Raw genomic sequence first — 19,099 nt, forward strand, 5'->3', positions numbered from 1 at the left:
ATCGAATTGCAATTCATGATAATCAAACGCCTTGATTACATTTCTTCTTTTGCACTTTCACTAACAAGCCGAGGATACCGGAAGCTCGTTAAGGCTGCGGCTCCGTCTATGACGTTATCAGAAAAGCTGTATCTCATATTTACTGTAGAAAATCAACTGGAAGAGTAGGTGATGTCTCACTGCAAACCTATAATATCTAATTTTAATTCTGACCGGCAATCTCAGATATGATAAATTCTTCGCCTGCTTCTTCTGCCTTGAGCTTCGACACGGAGCGTATTTCACCAAAAAGGAAATCCTCAAATATCCCAAACCCGACAACACATACAGAGGGGCTATAACTACTCATGGCTGGCACTTGAATGGGTGCATGGAGCGAAAGTGTCTCCTGTGTTGGTCTCCCCGCCGGGCAGGAAAAAGATACTATGAAACTGCAAGCGGTGAGACAGTGGCTCGTTGTGATAAATGTCGAAAGTGGAAGCTATCTGGACTGTACTGCCTACGCTGCGGCATGTGCTTGAACTGTCTGGACCAGTTTTCAGGCTCGAGAGCTGCGCGTGTCACAAAGTTCTACCCCCATGAACCACCGTGCCCCAGATGCTGGCCCACACGAGCCACGGCGATGGGGGATGTGGTCGAAAAGGGGCTTCCCCATTCTATTTTTGACATGGAAAAAAGGGCAGTAGTTATAAGTACGGGTCCAAATTGCCGTCCTGGTAGGTAGTCTTTTTGATTGCATATTTTGCCTATGGAGGAAGGGTACCAAGTTGCTTCTATCTCACTAAGTCTTGCTTATCAACGAGTATGGTTTCGAGGGGATCGATTATTCTGAGGAATTAATAAGCTTGGAAGTTGATCAGATTAGCAGATAGTTGACGACCAGAGTTGGTTCAATAAATCAATAGTCTACTCAATACAGTGGCTATTACAAGTGATAAGTCCGAGTCTATACTATACGGAATAGCGCTTTGAAAATTAGAGACTACCTACAGAATGGGTACTAGATAGTTCGTAAAAATTGGCCAGTTCCAAAGTTGGGATGTGTCGCCCAAGCCTAGGCGTATTCTTAAGCCTCACTCCTCTACCCTCATCGAGCTATTAATGTTAGAAATATCAGTAATCCCCTAAACGATCTTTACAAGATGGCCATGGCTACTTCCACTTCAGCCAGCACTTCAACAATAACTTCAGTTCATTTTCCCTCAACGACAACTTTTACGCCTCTTGCATGCCTCATGAGCCGATATAAGCAGTATACAGAATGAACTATCATCTTTCAATTTATTATTTAATTTAACTCTAGATGGTATTTTTGAAAAATATTTTTGTTGATAAGAAGCAACTTGATCACTTGCATCTTTGGAAATATGAAACTATCGATTAGCCATAGCCCCCACTTGCCAGATCAGGCACTCCCAGGGCGAAATATTGACCCCCCCTGTACCCTTGGTGAAGATTTGCCTTTGGCCTCACTTGGTCTCGGTTTTTCAACGGGGGCAATCAAAGAGACAGAAGCTTGCTGCCATATCTTGTGAATTCGCCTTTGTCCATGTTAAAAATGGAATGCGGACGCCCATTCTCAACAACTTCCCCTTTAGCCGTAAGTCGTGTAGGCCAGCATATGGGACATGGTGGTTCCCGGGGGTGAAAATGTGTCTCACGAACGTCTAGCCAACCTGGGAATTGGATATCCAGACAGCTGAAGCAAGTAGAACAGCGCAAACACCAGCGTCCGTGTTGCTGCCACTTTCGGCATCTTTTGCAAGGAGCTACTTTCTCGCCAGTCACAGTCTCATATGGAAACTCCTCCCTAGAGGGGGTCCGACAATCAAGGCACTCCCGTAGGTAGTTCCAGGATTCAGGTGGGTTCCAGTATTCAGGAAAACTCGAGCTTTTGAAACTAAATCGGTTACTACAGCTTTGATTCCAATATATCTGGCTTTTATGAAAGTAAGTTCGCGGTCGAAGCCTAAGGCAGGTGCCGCAGGCAAGATGTTTGTGATAGCTGTGGTAGTAGGTCAGAATTGAGGCAAGATAGTGAGATTTTGTAAGAGAATATGACCCACATTTCCCATTTTTCCATGGAGCCGAGAAGTTCCAAGCGCAGAGTCTGGGATAAATCCCTAGGAGGCTCAATCTTGACAAGGTAGCGGTATTTGAGGCAAGTCTGCGCAAGTGCAACGAGGGAAGAGTAATTAAGTTGTTTGAATACCATCAGCTGTAACTCAACCGGGAGGTCGAGAAGAGATATCGTCGCCTGAGTCATTAAGCTGATTGAGTACGAACTGGCTTATCTTGATTTAGTCTCGTGGATGCGAAATGAGGTTGTGTTTCGGGTTTCAAGGGTTTGGTGTGTGGCTTCTATCGATGGGAAGGTTCAGCAACAGTGTTGGCGGAAGAAAGTTACTCATGGAGGATGAAGAGGGGTGACATGTGGCAAGAGTAACCCTTGGGGAGTAGTGAATGGACTGGCAATGATTTGGAAACTCTAAAATCTCTGTGTACATACTATTAGCAGACTATTAGATTCCCTAGTAGACCCGCGAATATGATCATGAAGAATATTTTCTAAACCTGAAATGAAAATAAGAATAAAGCCCAATACACACATAGTATGGCAGATTCCGGTCCTCTTCCTCATAAATTTTGTGGTGCAGTCGCACTTGCGTTGAGGCTCTTATAACCTTCCGGGACTTTGGTCTTTCATTCAAGCCTGAGGAAGACCAGGCTGCATAATCACCACAAAGGAACAGCATAAACAAGAACACCAACAATCATGAGAACCCACTCTTTGAAATGCTCTCATAAGGCCATATCGCTGAAATTTCCTATTTTGTCACTTCCTTCCACCACCAGCTTCTAGTTCTTCAACCACTTTCTTGCTCTCATATTATTCGGTCAATATGTAAACATTGAAAGCAGTTACAAGGTAGAATGGGGTTATGACAACAGTCAATATCCTTGCCAGGCTATAACAAAGTTGGCGCCTTTGGAAACATTGAAGTCGTTTCCACTGATAAACTTGGAAGCCCATGGGTCGAAGATTCCTAGAAGAGGACAGCCCCGAAAACCCACTGAGTTTCGGGGCATCTTAATAAATAACGACCTTTGGCATATAAATGTGTGACTTCCAACGATACTAGACCCAAGTTTGAATACTGTGATCTACTATACAGAAGGCAAGATGCTTTACAAATTTCTAGATTCCTGACGATTAACGGGAGTAGGGCAAATTACTGGAATCACGAAAAGACATTTGTTCTTTTAGATCTGACAGTGTTAATAAACTTGAATACTCTTAGATATACAAGCTTCACTTCTGCAAAGAATCTTCCAAGCCTCAGCATCAGCGCTATTGTGAAGATGACCCCGGTAGTCTATTTTCAACGGCTTGAGTGTGGATGGTGAGTATTCACTTCCTTGTTGAGGTAGATGCCCAGGTGGTATGGAGCCTAGTGAATGGCCACCGATGCCTTTGCTTCAAAGTTCTAATTGCTATCTCGTACCTTTCTCTTAGCTATCCCACCAAGCATACCTAGAGATTCTTCAAAACTCCGAGAACTACCAAGCAGTATGGCAAAGAACAACAAAATCTTACTCGAACTGCCGGTAGAGCTGCAGTTGATGATCATTAGCTACCTCGACGGGCCATCTGCCTTATCAATCGCTCAAAGCTGCAAAATGTATCGCAGCATCACCAAAGTGGAATCTCCAAAGGAAGTTGAAGGAAAGCTGGCTTATCTAGTAGCCATGTAGTCCTGGGCTAAGTGAGACTAAACCCACTCCGACGAACTTGCACTTCCATCCGCCCAGATGATGATTCAATCTGGCTTTCCATGACTGACAATTTCAGATACAACGGGAACCTATTCGGAGGCAGGATTTGCTTGAAGCTCCGAGAAAAGAAGCATTTCTTCGATCACGAAAGTATTCGCCCCGCCAAGGCTGAGCTACGAGATTGCATGCACTGCGCCTCATGGGAGTAAATGGTCAAAATCAAGGATTACCGGTTTCACCCTTGGGAGAACCTGGCACCAGCTAGGCCAGATGTTCCTCTATGCACGGAATGTCGAAATGCGAGCCGAGACCAGTATTTCTGGCTCTGCATAAAGTACATTCTGGAGCTTGCCCTTAACGACCGTCCGCTTGTCTGCTTGATTGAAGACTCCATAAGTAGAACTACCATTCCACACACTCCGCAAGCTACATGCTAGGCTTTGGGTTATTATCATGGCCATCTTCATCTCGAAATGTCTGCCTTGACAGAGAAGGTGGTTGTTCTCCAAGGATTTCTAGTGAATGTTTGACAGGAGTCGGGTGGACCGCTGGAATCGAGGGAATGTTTTCTGTCTTTTGCGATGCACGATATTCAAAAGTTTCATATCTCAACGCCCCCATATGTATCCTCTGACTATCATGTTGCTGTACCTGAACCCGACAAGGAGTGGTCTATTGGCCCGGGATTTTAGAACCCAATCTTCATAATAATTGAAACCAGGATCAACACCATGAAACCGACCTTGAATCCGTTTCACTACTCATACATTGATATTCTTTTTGGTTTTGTATGGGTAATAGAAAGAAAGAACAGCCTGTTTGCATATACCGGTAGGAGAGAACATCTTGAAAGCTGGAGATGAAAATGGTAGGATGAATACTAGTAAAATACTAGCATGTCACTCAAAGTTTTGAAGATCAGACCTTGGGTTTACAATAATGCATGAGGTGTACTTAAGCTTACTCGACGTTGCACTGCTGCCTGGTGATTGGGAGACCAGAGCCCCCGAGATTCGATGAGCCGCTACACTTACTAACCAGGCTGCACCATGGAATGACAAAACGTATTCAATTTTGGATGATTTGACGGTTTGAAGTTTGGCATCTATTGACTATTGTCCTTTCTTTGAATTGGCCTTGGCTTCTTCTTCTCGGTCTCCCTGGTCTTCTTTCCAGGCAACGTAGATATAGGCGAATAATACCACGTTGGCCGTCACCGCCGCGACAATTCCGGCATATGTTGGGTTTCCTAGGGTTAGGTTGTCAGGCCATGATTTTTTGAAAGGTTTTGAAATGTGTTTCGAACATACCGCCGAAGATGGTGTTAACAGTCAGGAAATACATGCCGATGGGGCCGACCACCATGGCGGCAGTGAAGGCGAGCAGCTTGAAGATCACATCACTTGAAAGAACATGTCAGTTGAAATTGACCTAGATCCAGTGGTGTATGAATGATGAATACCTTGGGACGGCTGGGGCCACGCTGGAGTCGGTCTTTGGTGGTGGTTTGGCGGCAACGTCGGCATAGCTCTGTCCATGGGGCTTGCGGGCTGACATTTTGGAAAGTGGGAAATAGGGTACAAGGGGCAATGAAGAGCTGTGCAATTTCCCTGAATGGTTTATTGTGGATCGGTCAAACCTGAACAGAGTGACAGTGAAGATGGAGGTTGTGATTGGGGGAGATGGAGATGAGGCTATAATACAGTTAACGTTAACTATTGCGGAGAACACCAGAAGAGCCTAGTCACACCTGGTCACATGGCACACGCGTCACCGTGGTAGAAATACCGCCATTATTTACTATTTACTATATATTGTTGAATATTACTTCATTTCACAAATCACGAATCTCAATTCCACTTTCAATCGTTGCTTCCAGCTACTATTCTATATGATGCTGCTCTCTCCTCCAAGGGTCTACTGTGTCCCAATCCCAAATGGGATACAGTATAGTTCACGTGATGTTCGCGCGTCGGCGCGTGTCCGCCGGGGCAGAAAAAGTGGTTGGAGGACTTCTCCAGGGCGCTTTCTAGTGAATGTTTGACAGGAGTCGGGCGAACAGCTGGAATCGAGGGCATTTTGTTTTTATATATCTTGCGATGCACGATCCAGTTCCCGATACACCCGGAAGGGATAGAAACCCTGCACCAGGTACCCCCGATCCTGACGAAGACCATCACGATACTATTGCCACTGTCCCCCTCGGAGCGCATACATTGACTCCGTCGCAACGATTGACACAACCGACGCAATTGGTCGATTTGCCATACTCACGACCCTCGGCATCGGTTGTTCAAGTGGCCGCTTCTTCGCCGACCGCCCCTGCGAATTCACCACCGCGCCGACCCCCCGGTGGTATTTTATCCTCGCTGATGGCCCCTTCAGGGACCCAATTCCGCTCCCCTGCAACATCCCTCGGACCTGCGAAGCGAACACCTGTTTTCGACCTGGAAGACGGTCCTACTTATCGAGGCGGCTCATCTGATGATGACGAGAACACTTCGGCTCAAAGCACTGATATTAAACCCGCAATGTTCGCAAAGGCTGCCCGAAGCCCGGAGAAGGAGAAGATCGCAGAGTCGCCAGTCCGATCCGACGGAACCAGCATGGATCGGTTTAAACAAATTACATCCTCCGCCATGTTTGATCCCAATTCAACCGGCACAAAGCGCTCGGCGGATCAAATGAGTCCACCAGCTGGACCCAAGGGCGTCGCCACCAAGAAGGTGCGACAGGATGCGCCCTCCCGTGCTCAGCCCGTGGCACCGCGATACACCTCGGTCCATGAAATTGAGGATTACCGTCTACAGATCAAGGTAAATCGCATCCAGAGTGTCCTTCCCAATAAATCTGTCCAAGATTGCGTCGACGCCCTCCTCGAAGTGAACGGAAACTACGACACGGCCCTGGATCGCCTTGCGCACAGCCACGACGTACTGGTTATCGAGTCTTCGGAAGACGAGCTGAATATGCCAGCCCCCCGAGACTCGGTTCCGGCGCCTATGGCCAAGCAGAAAATTAAAGCCCGGGGTACGATTCAGGATAAGTGGGCTTCCATGAACAGACCTGTTACCCAGCGTGAACAACCTGCTGAGGCAGCGAAGCCCCGTGGCCGTCTTATCCGTGGACCCAAAAACCGTGCATCACCATCACGCGATAGCTCACCCCCCAGTCCCTATCGCTATCACTTCTTCCCCGCCTCCGCAAAAGAAGGGAGGCCGACTTCAGAAAGGTCGACGCCGACCAAGCCCAAGCCGTTCAGAATCACCCGAGGCGGCGCTTTCAGACTCCGACGACTCCGATGTTCAGGTTCAGGATGCGAACGATAGCAGTCTAGATGGCAAGGTCCTCAAATTCTTCAATACTTGCAATCCCCACGATATTGCCGATATCGCATCAGTCCCACAAGAAACTGCCGAACTCATTACCTCTCATCGACCGTTTCGTTATCTTTCCGAGGTTCGCACTGTACAGGCGCCTGTTGATGAGTCGGCTAAGCCAAAGGGCCGACCTCGCAAGCAACCTAAGGCCATTGGAGATAAAATTGTGGATAAGTGTCTCGAGATGTGGACTGGCTATTTAGCAATCGACGCTCTTGTTGCCGAGTGCGAAGGATTAGGCCGACCTGTCGCCGAGGAGATGAAGAAATGGGGCGTGGATATGTTTGGAAAACGCGACGGGGAGCTTGAGCTTACTTCGATGATCAACACACATGACTCTGGTATAGCGACACCATCATCAAACCACCAATCACCCACCGGCGACGGCAACGATTCTGATGATGATGGCCCGGTGGCAGTATCACGCAAGCCAAAGAGTGCGGGATTCATCACTCAGCCGGAAATAATGTCGAAAGACCTCGAAATGAAGGATTATCAGGTTGTCGGTATCAACTGGCTGTCTCTTTTATTCGAGAAGGAATTGAGTTGTATCTTGGCCGACGACATGGGTCTCGGTAAGACCTGCCAAGTCATTGCTTTCCTGGCCCACCTGCACGAAAAGGGGACGAAGGGTCCCCATTTGGTTGTGGTTCCTGCATCGACCATCGAGAACTGGCTTCGTGAATTTCAAAAGTTTTGTCCGGCTCTGAATGTCATCCCCTATTACGCAGGCCAAAACATGCGTGCAGAGATCCGACAGCAAATCGAAGACAGCCTCGAGGATGACCCGGACAGCGTCAATGTTATTATCACCACTTATACTATTGCCAAGGCCAAGGTCGATTCCAAATTCCTTCGTGAGATGGATTTCTCGGTCTGTGTTTACGATGAGGGACACATGTTGAAAAACCACCAGTCGATGCTCTACGAGAAGCTTATTCGCATTCCGGCGCGGTTCCGTCTTCTCCTCACGGGTACGCCTCTTCAGAACAATCTGCAAGAGTTGGCGTCTCTCCTTGGATTCATTCTGCCTAGTGTCTTTAAGGAGCACCAAGAAGACTTAAACGCGGTCTTCTCCAACAAGGCCAAAACGACCGACGAATCACACGCGACTCTCCTCTCAGCACAAAGAATCGAACGTGCCAAGTCCATGCTGAAGCCATTCGTTCTCCGCCGCAAGAAGCACCAAGTCATCGACCTCCCCGCAAAACACGCCCATGTCCAATACTGCGAGATGAAGCCCTCTCAACAAGCCATTTACGACCACGAAAAGGAAGGCGTCCGCCAACTCCTCTTGGACCGCGCAAATGGCGTCAAAACCGGCTCCAAATCCGCCAACATCCTCATGAAGCTCCGCCAAGCCGCCATTCACCCTCTCCTCCGGCGACGAGTATATACCGACGCCATTCTCCGCAAGATGTCCACCGCCTGTCTCAAAGAAGAGAAGTGGTCCTATTCTGACCCGAACATCATCTTCGAAGAACTCCAACCATACAACGACTTCGAGTGCCACCAGATGTGCATCGCCAACCCGCGCAGCCTGGGCAAATTCAAGCTCCAGAACGACGAATGGATGGACTCGGGCAAAGTCGATAAGCTTCGCGATCTCCTTACGCGCTTCATCGCCAACGGCGACAGAACCCTCATCTTCTCCCAATTCACCATGGTCATGGATATCCTCGAGGACGTTCTAGAAACACTACACATTCAATTCGTCCGACTAGACGGGCGCACGAATGTCGAGGACCGCCAGTCTATCCTCGACGCCTTCCACGAAAATACCGAGATCCCCGTTTTCCTGCTCTCGACTAAAGCCGGTGGTGCAGGAATCAACCTTGCCTGCGCGAATAAGGTTGTTATCTTCGACTCGTCGTTCAATCCGCAGGAGGATGTTCAGGCGGAGAATCGTGCTCATCGTGTTGGACAAACTCGGGAAGTTGAGATCTTCCGCTTTGTTACGAAGGGGACGATTGAGGAGCAGATTTACAAGCTTGGTCAGACTAAGCTGGCGCTTGATCAGGCTGTTGCGGGTGATGAGGATGGTGGGAAGGCGGAGGAGAAGGGGATGAATATGGTAGAGATGATGGTTCTTGAGGAGGAGCAAAAAGCAAATGGGGAAGAGAAAAAGGTGAATGGGGTGAATGGAGTATGATGAATTGTCGGGGAGTTTTCATTTCACGACCAACTTTCAAGGGTCGTTTTTGTTCAAGTTCTCTCTACTTTGCGCATGTTGGTTTGGCGTACAATAAATCATATCATGTTAGAGTAGACCACATAAAGATAATGCATGAGCCATCTGAATTTGAATATCTCCAATTTGCACAGGGTGGTGCACATCCGAGTCTACTTGTCCTCGGAGCCGTTGAAATTACTAAGCCAGATGCTCCACGTTTTTAATAATGGGCAATGGCAAGGCGGAAATCGCAGTGGTCGGTAGAAAGAAGAGCGAACGTTGTTGAAGCTAACTGTTATCTACAACGGGGGGCGTAGACGACCTTGATATTGGTGCCTGAGGCCAGAAGTGCGGCTCCGCTGGTGATGTAGTGGGGACAGCAAACGGAGGTAAGGCACGATTCACTTTCAAGTACAAAAGGCAACAACAACCAACAACAAACAAAGAAAAGAAAGGGTAAAAATAACTATGTGTGCTGGAATCGATCTTCTGACCTGGAGAGAAATCAAAAATGGCAAAAAGGTGGTTCAAGGCAGCTACTAGCGTTTCATTAATCATCCTAACCACTCTTCCCCCCAAACGGGTAAGGCCAAGACACCTAGACCATTCGGAGCTACGATGCCAGGATGGAGTCTTTTGCCAATTGTGACTGATGCCGTTGTCTACAATTTCTCTCTCTGGAGCAGGTAGAACCCTGGTGGCCACCTGAACTTGGATGGTTAGCAGTCTTACTACTACCAGTACTAGTACTAGTACGCTTTTGTGATAAACTTAAAGGTCGAGGTGCCAGTGGTTCTGAGAATTTGAGGAGCAATCTTAGAGCCTGGGGTTTTCAAGCAATGCAGTTGGATTATGAAATTCGACTCGTAGGCCATGGACCAGGAAATATATTCAGATCAAACCTTGAAGGTACAAATAACTAATACCACAGACCATCTATTACTTATGTATCTTTTTGGAACTCTATAAACAGGGGAACCGTGTTATGCAACAAACAAACATTTTCAGAAACCAGGCTATGCAGGGAAACAACACGAGAAAGGGGGGAATGGCGAGAGTGGGGAATCTGACGAGGAGCAGCAAGTATGGCCGATATCCATATTCAGATACCGCCTAAGCAGTGACTTCAGGCTGAGGAGCTTGAGCGGCAGGGATCGAGGTATCAACAGCAGGTGCTTCGGGTTCGGCCTTGGCCACCTTAGTCACACTAGGAACAGACGAGGTCCGAATAGGCCCGCCAGCATGAGTAGGTTGAGTCGCAGACTTGGTTCTAGCACCATTCCCACCAGCAGCACGAGCAGACTCGTTGTTCTCCATGGCATTTTGCACAGCCTTGGAGCGAGGCTGATCCTTGGCTTCTTCGCCAGGAGGCGCGGTCCACTTGTGAGACAGATCGATGATCTCATCAACACGCGCGGCGTGATCGAGTAAATCGTCAAAGCCAAGTTTGCGGCAGAAATCAAGATATGTCTTGCACTGCTTCGCCTCGTTGTACACCTTGTCCTTGCCCGAGATCAACATGTTGAGTAGGAACTTTGTGTTACCCAGCTTATTCTCGCTTTCCAGGCAGAACTTCATGTACTCGTACACAACTTCCTTCCAGGGTGCAAGACCACCGTCAGCCTTGGAGCGGAAGGCAGATGAGTTTGCTTCGGCGGATGTGGCGATCATGGCTCCGTCGACACCGTATTCTTCCATCAGTGCGAGTCCGTGATCGCGGGATTCAACGTCGCCGTTCATCAGGCACGGAACACCCGCTTCGTGGCAGATATCCTTGACCATACGGAGCTGGTCACGGAGCGCACGTTCGCGGGGCCGCATCGGGGTAGTGCGGCAGTGGACTGTCAATCCTGTGATACCGGTGCGAACAAGTCGAGTAACGAGGGCAGCGGTGAGTTCTGGGGTTTCGAGAATGCGAATCTTCACGGAGATGCCGATTTGATAGGGCGTGCCAACTTCCTTCACAAGAGCTTCCAGGATCGAGACGAGTTTGTCGGGGGTGCGGAGGAGTGCAGCGCCCATGCCGCCGCTGGTACTGAAAGGCTTAGGGCAGCCGGAATTGAGATCGATACCATCAACGTCTGCGGCAACAACCTTGGCAGCCTGGACAGCGAGGTCGGGGTTGGCAGAGCCCAGTTGAAAAATGAGCTTTCCTTTTTCACGGACAGGGTCCAATCTGTAAATAACCGAGGGCTTTGCGGCTTTCTCGACTCGGCCGCCGTTGGAGGGGAAGCGGGTCCATTCGATGGTGCCGTTTCGAGGGTTCACGCGTCTTTCAGCGCCTATGAGGGAGCGGTCGATTGTTTCGGGGCCCCAAACGAGATCGGCGCCGTATTTCAGCGCGAGGAGGCGCGAGGGAAGTTCGCCAGAGCGCACCATTGGAGCGAGCACGATCTTTCCGCGATAATCGACGCCCTTGGGGGGGGATGGGCACGCGCGGCACAGTGGCCGGGGCAGCTGTGGTCGCAGTAGCGGATTCGACGAGGGAGGCCATGGCGGAGCGAAAGAGACGGATCATAGCATGTCGAGGAGGGGAAGTAAATCTACCAAGGCACTTTTTTCCGGGGTGCGACTCGCAAGTGGCGGCGTTCGGCCAGGCCCGAATCACGTGGTGATAGGTGGATAAGAAATCGCGATTCATATATCACGTGGCATGGTGGTTATCATTGACTACCTGACCACTAGCGGGGCTCGCTGCAAATTTAGGATCTTCATTGAAAATTGCAAACAGATTTCTACAATTTTCAACTGTTCTGCTCCACAGCAAAATTAGCACAACCCTAAATCCAAAATGACTGGACCTGACCCAGTCTATTCTAAGATCGATTCCTTGGTCATTATGGAGTCTCTAGGGTATTGTTTCCATGTTCCTCCTATAAGCACACACAATTGGATTGTCGAAAGTATTGCGTGATCAGCCACGTCCACTTACAAGTGTTCTGCGTAGAGTCACCATGGTAGTTGGCAATGGGTGATTCAAGGTTAATGCTAGCCGATATCGGCTAGACCTGTTAGATGTACGGAGTACATGCAGAGCGCATACGTAGGCACCCGAAGTACCCCCATACTGTCTACATGTGTCAGACACGCGACATGTCATGAATTAAGTGAATTGACTACATTAAATGTAGCATATATAGTGGTGTGTAAAGTCATATTGGTCATCCATACTAGGTGTACTGTATTGTTCTAATACTCTAAATGGGATGGAGTAAGTACTCAAACTTGAGCTTGCGTACGACGGGCGGAACGGCAATCTCGGGCTCCCGAGAAGACAGGGGCAGGAACGACCCGGACTCAACAAATATACAGACACAACACAACTCATGACAACAAACAACAACAAAGCAAGAACCACCACCTCACATCAATTATACCATCTTGATTCTCAACACAGCGGCTGACATACAGCTGACATCTCCAACCCACCGCAGCCAATGGCCCTGGCCCGTTCTGCATCTCGTTCTCCCTTGGCCCGACTAGGATTTTCCTCCACCGCCTCTGTTTGGCGCACATCCGCAACGCTGGCTCCCCCCCACTTGCGCCCCTCCTTCCTCCTTTTCTTCCCCTCCTCTCGTCAGAGCCGCTCTTCTCTCTCGACATCTCTCTTCCACATCTCCCAACATGTCTTACTCTATCCGCAAGATTGCCCAGCCTTACACGCTGGAGCACCGTGTCTATATCGAGAAGGATGGCCAAATCGTCTCCCCCTTCCACGACATTCCCCTCTACGCCAATGCCGAGAAGACCATTCTGAACATGGTCGTCGAGATCCCCCCGCTGGACCAACGCCAAGCAGGAGGTATGATAATTGTTACCCTGTTCCTCTCATTGATGTCAACACCATGGGGAAATGCCCTGGCATATCAACCCCGCACCTCAAGGCGCACACAATACTGATTCCGCCTTCGCCATAGATCTCCAAGGAGGAGTTCCTTAACCCCATCAAGCAGGACGTCAAGAAGGGCAAGCTCCGCTTCGTCCGTAACTGCTTCCCCCACAAGGGCTACCTGTGGAACTACGGTGCCTTCCCCCGCGTAAGTCACACCATCCACCCAAAATGAAAGAAGCAAATTGAAGAACTGCATTCTGACAACCCCCGCTCTAGACCTGGGAGGACCCCAACACAGTCCACCCTGAGACCAAGGCCAAGGGTGACAACGACCCTCTCGATGTTTGCGAGATCGGTGAGCTCGTCGGCTACCCCGGTCAGGTCAAGCAGGTCAAGGTTCTGGGTGTCATGGCCCTGATCGATGAGGAGGAGACTGACTGGAAGGTCATCGTCATCGACGTCAACGACCCTCTCGCCTCCAAGCTTGATGACATTGAGGACGTCGAGCGCCACCTGCCCGGTCTTCTGCGCGCCACCAACGAGTGGTTCCGCATCTACAAGATCCCCGACGGAAAGCCCGAGAACCAGTTCGCCTTCTCCGGCGAGTGCAAGAACAAGAAGTACGCTTCCGATGTCATCCACGAGTGTGCTGACGCTTGGGAGAAGCTCATTGCCGGCAAGGTCTCCCCCGGCGAGATCTCCATCGCTACCACCAACGTTGAGGGCGCTGCCGTCTCCGCTGAGCCCAGCAAGGTCGCCGCTATCCCCCAGAACGAGAACCTGGCTCCTGCCCCCATCGACGGAACCGTTGACAAGTGGTTCTTCATCTCTGGTGCTACCGTGTAAATTTTGGATACCTGTCGCCGTTTTTAAGAATACCAAACCCAAAACTGTCAGCTCCCGCCGTACGGATTACCCCGGCGGGGTATATTTGAAAAAATTGATTGCGTCGAACGGAGCTTCGGCTTCTATTGTTTCTCTCCATCATTCCTTTTTATCTTTCCCTTGTGCCTCTTATGATTTTTCTTCTACTGTAGTCTGGTTGAGGCCTATACCCGGAGTGATAGTAGTACAAAATAGCGCGAAATGAATTGATTCCATGTTCAATATTTCACATAAAGAGTATTTATAGATCGGATATCATACAATCGAGGCAGTAGGAATTGCACAATCCTCACAAAATGTGGATAGAATCCAAACACACCCAGGAGGCCAAAAAAAACAACAAGCTAATAATATACAAGACAGACTGGTGAATACCAGATGCAATGCCCAAAAAGCACTCCGCAACAGATGGAAATAGGCAAAGAATATTTTAGCCCTTCAGACTAGCCTCACGCTCCAAAAACCGACCAACGCGCGACACCTCCTCGACAACATCGCCAATCTTCAGACCACGCTTGCCGACCTCGAGGGTCACTTCCTTGCCGCCCTTGAAACCGACAGTCATGACGGGCTGCTGGGTCGAGTTGCGCGGGAGCTGCGTCACCTTGATGTCGATGTGGCTGGGACTGCTGGTTGATGTTGTGCCGGGTGTGCGGAGGAGAGAGAGGAAGAGGCGGCAGGGTCGGGAGGCCTGGGAGAAGGGGTTGAAGGTTGTTCGGAAGGTGGTGATGGTGCTGAGTGGGATTGGCATTTTGGCGGTTGGGTGGGGGTTGGGTGGGTAGATGGCTGAAGAAGTAGAGGTGTCGGTTAGCGATTGAATCTTATTGGATTATGCCGGTTTGAATTGAATTGGATGCGCTTTAGAGCGGATATCGTTGCGTACCTGGTTGGCGGACGTCAAGTCGGAAGTTTTTGCGGCGGTGGTTGGAGGATATGGATGGGGGGTTGCGCGGGTAGTTGGTAGGTTGTATGGGGGATTTGCGATCGTATGATATCACAAAGACTCCTTGATTGGCCGGTTCAGGGAGAATTAGTTTGCGCGGCTGGGAGTTCAAGATGGCAGTTCTGGACTCAAGAGGTTCGGAGTCGCGGGCGTTGACTGAAATGTGTTTGCCGTAGATGCAAACATGCTGCCACAAGACGTGGACCGCCCGCGAGAGTACACCCCCAACTCCGACGCCCACCTGTCAACTTGCGACGTGCTATAATACACCACACACTGCGCAATTTACAAGATAATAACCCAACAGTCTATTGAATATCTCGAGAACTCATTCCGAAATACGAAAATACCGGTTCCGCCAAGAATCTATTTCCTCTGAGCGACTCGGCCCAACCAAGCGAATGCGAGTGTCAACGACCCGCTGAACCCCATCACCAAAGATGTCTACTACAGCTGCTCTTCAGGCCCGCCTGAAAGAGCTATCAACTACTCTGGGCCATATCCAGCCTCTTCTCGACAGACTGCGCAATTTCACGGAGTCTATTGGACAAGGAAACGAGGCGCGTCTTGAGCTCGGTGCGGAGATTCGTGCCCAGCTCAAAGATGCCGAAGATGAATTCGAACTTCTGCGAGAAGAGGTCAATGCACTCAAGGCGGAAAGCGGAGGAAGGAAAAGGTCCGCTGTGAGCACAAATGGAGAGAAGGAGACCGAGAAGGAGAGAGTCATTGCCATGGCGGGGCGATTAGAGGATGATTTAAAGAGGTGAGTTGTGGTCTCATAGGCTCCATTCGGGACATTAGAATTTATACCATGGGAGATATGTGCTCTGATTTGGAAAGATTCTAATATATTGCAGAATCCCAGGAGAATTTCGTCATGCCCAGCTGCAAGCTAAGCGCAATGCTGAGCTGGCGCAGCGCAAGGAGCGGGAGCTACTATTCTCGAGACCGCAGTCGCCACCCACAAATCAAAGGCAGTCGAAAGATAAATTCACACAGGATGATCTGGTGCGCAATGCGTCGAGTGATGTTACTGCTGCGCTGCGCCGAACCCATAATCTCATGCGGACGGAATTATCCCGTAGCCAGTTCGCCCAGGAAACTCTCGGTCAGTACATGCCATGATTGGACGAAGCAAAAACAAAGTTGACAATACTGGTTATTAGAACAATCATCCGCCGCTATCAGTTCTCTTTCCGAATCCTACAGCAGCCTCGACACTCTTCTCTCTTCCTCCCGCAGTCTCGCCAACTCTCTTCTCCGCTCACAAAAGTCTGATACCTGGTATCTTGAGACAGCATTCTATATTCTTCTTGGAACAATTGGCTGGTTAGTCTTCCGCCGAATCCTTTGGGGACCCACCTGGTGGCTCGTATGGCTTCCCCTCAAATTCGCCTGGAAGTTCATGTTTACGGTTTTGGGTGCTGTCGGGCTATCCCGTGGGCCGGCGGAAATTTCGGCGAGCCCGATTGGAAGTGATATATCTTCAATTATTCAGCAGACCGCAACAGCTGTTACTGGAGGTTCGGTGCCAAGGGGTACTCCCGATGGAGATGCTCGTACCCCACAGCAAGACGAGGAGGATCGAATTATTGACAAGATTGGTCAAATGGTCGAAGACGGGAAGGAAGAAGAACCGAAGCCAATCTCGCCCGAAGAAATAGCCAGAGCAGAGCAGCAACCTCGGAACACGAAGAAGCGGATGTGGGAAGAGGAGGTCCGGGATGAACTATAGCGTCACGGTGTTATGATAGCCAATGCCAATTATGAAGCACATCAACCAATAATCATTACCCATATGTAAACTCATTTTCATTACTGAGATGTTAATAGCACGCACGGTGAAACAAGATACAAAGAAGGACTAAATCTAGGTGTATGAAGTATACCAGGGGCTCCTGATTGGTCGCGTCTAAGTGCTGCGCGTGTCACGTGTAGACGCGTTTCTCCCACCGCGGCGGATACAGCTGGACTGCTCATCTCCGACGACCCCAGAAAAATCGCAATTTCGGGTTGAAAGCTTTCATATACCTTTAACAACACCGAATACATGGCCTCGACATTCTTCAACAACAAGGCCCGTGCCGCCGCCGTTTCAAGCAGCTCAAAGGCCAAGGCCGAGACCAAGGAAGACAGCACACGGCAACAGCCCTGGGTTGAGAAATAGTACGACTCTGTTTTACATGATGCGCCTTCTTGGTTGAGCTCTGCTGACGATTCAATTAGTCGACCAAAGACACTGGACGATGTCGCCGCCCAAGACCACACCACCAAAGTGCTGCAACGCACCCTTCAAGCATCCAACGTACGCAATAACCCTCTCGATGCCAACTCCAAAGTCCTTTAGAAAAGTCGATTCTAACATCATATCTCTCAGCTCCCCCACATGCTCTTCTACGGACCTCCCGGAACAGGAAAAACCTCCACAATCCTCGCCCTCGCGAAATCCCTCTTCGGCCCCGCCCTCTATCGCTCCCGCATCCTAGAATTAAACGCCTCCGACGAGCGCGGTATCGGCATCGTCCGTGACAAAGTCAAGAACTTCGCTCGAGCACAGCTCTCCCAACCAACCGGCCTTGACGCGGCCTACCTCGCGCAACACCCCTGCCCCCCCATTCAAGATCATTATCCTCGATGAGGCGGACAGTATGACCCAGGACGCGCAGTCTGCGCTGCGCCGCACGATGGAGACGTACAGTCGCATTACACGATTCTGCCTCGTCTGCAACTATGTCACTCGCATTATTGAGCCGTTGGCTAGTCGTTGCAGTAAGTTTCGGTTCAAGTCGCTGGATAACTCGGCGGCTGGGGTGCGGTTGGACAATATTGCGCGTACGGAGAATTTGAAGTTAGAGGATGGTGTTGTTGAGACGCTTATTCGGTGTGGTGAGGGTGATTTGCGCCGGGCTATTACTTATCTTCAGAGTGCGGCGCGTCTTGCTGGGGCCGCGAAGGCCGGTGCGAAAGATGCGGACGAGGACGCTGAAATGATGGATGCTGGGAGTGATCAGGGAATCATCACCGTGCGCAGTATTGAAGAGATTGCGGGTGTGATTCCTGAATCTGTTCTAGATAGCTTGGTGCAGGCGATGCAGCCGAAGAGCGGTGCGTCGGCGTTCGATGCCGTCTCTACCGTCGTGACTGACCTTGTGGCGGATGGATGGAGTGCTACGCAGCTTGTTGGCCAGGTAGGTTCTTTGCTTCTTTCTCCGAGGACTTTTTCCTGTTCTCTTCCCTGTCCTCCTTGTTGAGCATGTGGCTGACTATTGAAGCTGTATCGACGAGTCGTCTTCACCGAGACTATTCCGGATATCCAGAAGAATAAGATTGTCCTCGCCTTCTCCGAGATGGATAAGCGACTGGTTGACGGTGCAGACGAGCACCTGTCTATTTTGGATTTGACACTCCGCATTGCTAATATCCTGCGTGGTTGATTATTCAAGTATTGAAAAGTGATGAATCTTTTCGGGTCAAGCATATGTTCTATCTGGTCGTCACCTACTCACTACTCTGTGATTCGGCGGTGGGGATAGACGGCGTTATTGGCTGGTTTTTGACACATTAAGGCGTTCTGTATCTACATTTAGTAGTTGTTGAATGAGGATGATCATGATACCCTGACATTTGCCTGGGTCTTTAGTGTTGGCTTTTCTGATACACATACATACATAGTACATCTGCGATAGGGGTCCTTCGTGGGCCAATTAAATAATGTGGAGGATTTTAGCATGTTGATCATCTTGTGAAACATGTGAGGTGATGTCAGTAGTGGATGGTATAGCTTTACCTCGTCGAGAGGTGATCTCCTCCCAAAGCACACCACCACACTACCTCGTCCACCAACCCAACAAAAACTTCGAGTTGAGCTTCATTTTATTCCAGTTGGACGTTACTGTCCACCTTAGAATCATTCACACTACTCATTACAAAATAAAACTCACCATAGACGAAGCGACCCTCGGAGTTTACCATGACATCATGCCGTTCAAGGGGAAGTTGGGTTTGGACAACGTCATCTGAACAATTGTTATTTTCTATAAAAGTTCCTTTGATCCGCTGGTTAACCACCAGTCCACTCGATTTTCGCTACCACGATCAGATCATCACAT

The 19,099-nt window shown here is 49.6% G+C and overlaps 7 protein-coding genes across 7 annotated transcripts; 4 read left to right on the forward strand and 3 right to left on the reverse strand.

Moving 5' to 3' along the window:
• Nucleotides 1–4,889: 4,889 nt before the first annotated feature.
• On the reverse strand, nucleotides 4,890–5,334 carry N7533_001105 (vacuolar ATPase assembly integral membrane protein VMA21; the record flags this gene model as incomplete). Its single annotated transcript, XM_057097755.1, has 3 exons — nucleotides 4,890–5,026; nucleotides 5,088–5,179; nucleotides 5,240–5,334. The coding sequence occupies 3 exons, from the start codon at nucleotides 5,332–5,334 to the stop codon at nucleotides 4,890–4,892; spliced, it is 324 nt and encodes a 107-aa protein (XP_056966248.1).
• A 542-nt stretch (nucleotides 5,335–5,876) lies between these two features.
• On the forward strand, nucleotides 5,877–9,309 carry N7533_001106 (DEAD/DEAH box helicase; the record flags this gene model as incomplete). Its single annotated transcript, XM_057097756.1, has 2 exons — nucleotides 5,877–6,915; nucleotides 6,950–9,309. The coding sequence occupies 2 exons, from the start codon at nucleotides 5,877–5,879 to the stop codon at nucleotides 9,307–9,309; spliced, it is 3,399 nt and encodes a 1,132-aa protein (XP_056966249.1).
• Nucleotides 9,310–10,443: 1,134 nt separating this feature from the next.
• Nucleotides 10,444–11,709, reverse strand: N7533_001107 (tRNA-dihydrouridine(20) synthase (NAD(+)); the record flags this gene model as incomplete). The annotated part of the gene is made up of 1 exon (XM_057097757.1): nucleotides 10,444–11,709. The coding sequence occupies one exon, from the start codon at nucleotides 11,707–11,709 to the stop codon at nucleotides 10,444–10,446; it is 1,266 nt and encodes a 421-aa protein (XP_056966250.1).
• A 1,245-nt stretch (nucleotides 11,710–12,954) lies between these two features.
• ipp1 (inorganic diphosphatase IPP1) lies at nucleotides 12,955–14,008 on the forward strand (the record flags this gene model as incomplete). Its single annotated transcript, XM_057097758.1, has 3 exons — nucleotides 12,955–13,143; nucleotides 13,248–13,367; nucleotides 13,439–14,008. 3 exons carry the CDS (start codon nucleotides 12,955–12,957, stop codon nucleotides 14,006–14,008), a joined length of 879 nt encoding a protein of 292 aa, XP_056966251.1.
• Nucleotides 14,009–14,477: 469 nt separating this feature from the next.
• N7533_001109 (mitochondrial 54S ribosomal mL53 protein) lies at nucleotides 14,478–14,798 on the reverse strand (the record flags this gene model as incomplete). Its single annotated transcript, XM_057097759.1, has 1 exon — nucleotides 14,478–14,798. One exon carries the CDS (start codon nucleotides 14,796–14,798, stop codon nucleotides 14,478–14,480), a length of 321 nt encoding a protein of 106 aa, XP_056966252.1.
• Nucleotides 14,799–15,430: 632 nt separating this feature from the next.
• On the forward strand, nucleotides 15,431–16,725 carry N7533_001110 (putative protein transport membrane glycoprotein Sec20; the record flags this gene model as incomplete). Its single annotated transcript, XM_057097760.1, has 3 exons — nucleotides 15,431–15,753; nucleotides 15,848–16,098; nucleotides 16,157–16,725. 3 exons carry the CDS (start codon nucleotides 15,431–15,433, stop codon nucleotides 16,723–16,725), a joined length of 1,143 nt encoding a protein of 380 aa, XP_056966253.1.
• Nucleotides 16,726–17,040: 315 nt separating this feature from the next.
• N7533_001111 (replication factor C subunit 2) lies at nucleotides 17,041–18,424 on the forward strand (the record flags this gene model as incomplete). Its single annotated transcript, XM_057097761.1, has 5 exons — nucleotides 17,041–17,156; nucleotides 17,217–17,295; nucleotides 17,368–17,511; nucleotides 17,612–18,178; nucleotides 18,263–18,424. The coding sequence occupies 5 exons, from the start codon at nucleotides 17,041–17,043 to the stop codon at nucleotides 18,422–18,424; spliced, it is 1,068 nt and encodes a 355-aa protein (XP_056966254.1).
• Between the last annotated feature and the right edge of the window lie 675 nt (nucleotides 18,425–19,099).

Source organism: Penicillium manginii, assembly GCF_028828005.1.
Source record: "Penicillium manginii strain IBT 31320 chromosome Unknown utg000001l:1.0-3466041.0:1.0-3467806.0, whole genome shotgun sequence".
In the NCBI taxonomy this organism is placed as follows: Eukaryota; Fungi; Ascomycota; class Eurotiomycetes; order Eurotiales; family Aspergillaceae; genus Penicillium; species Penicillium manginii.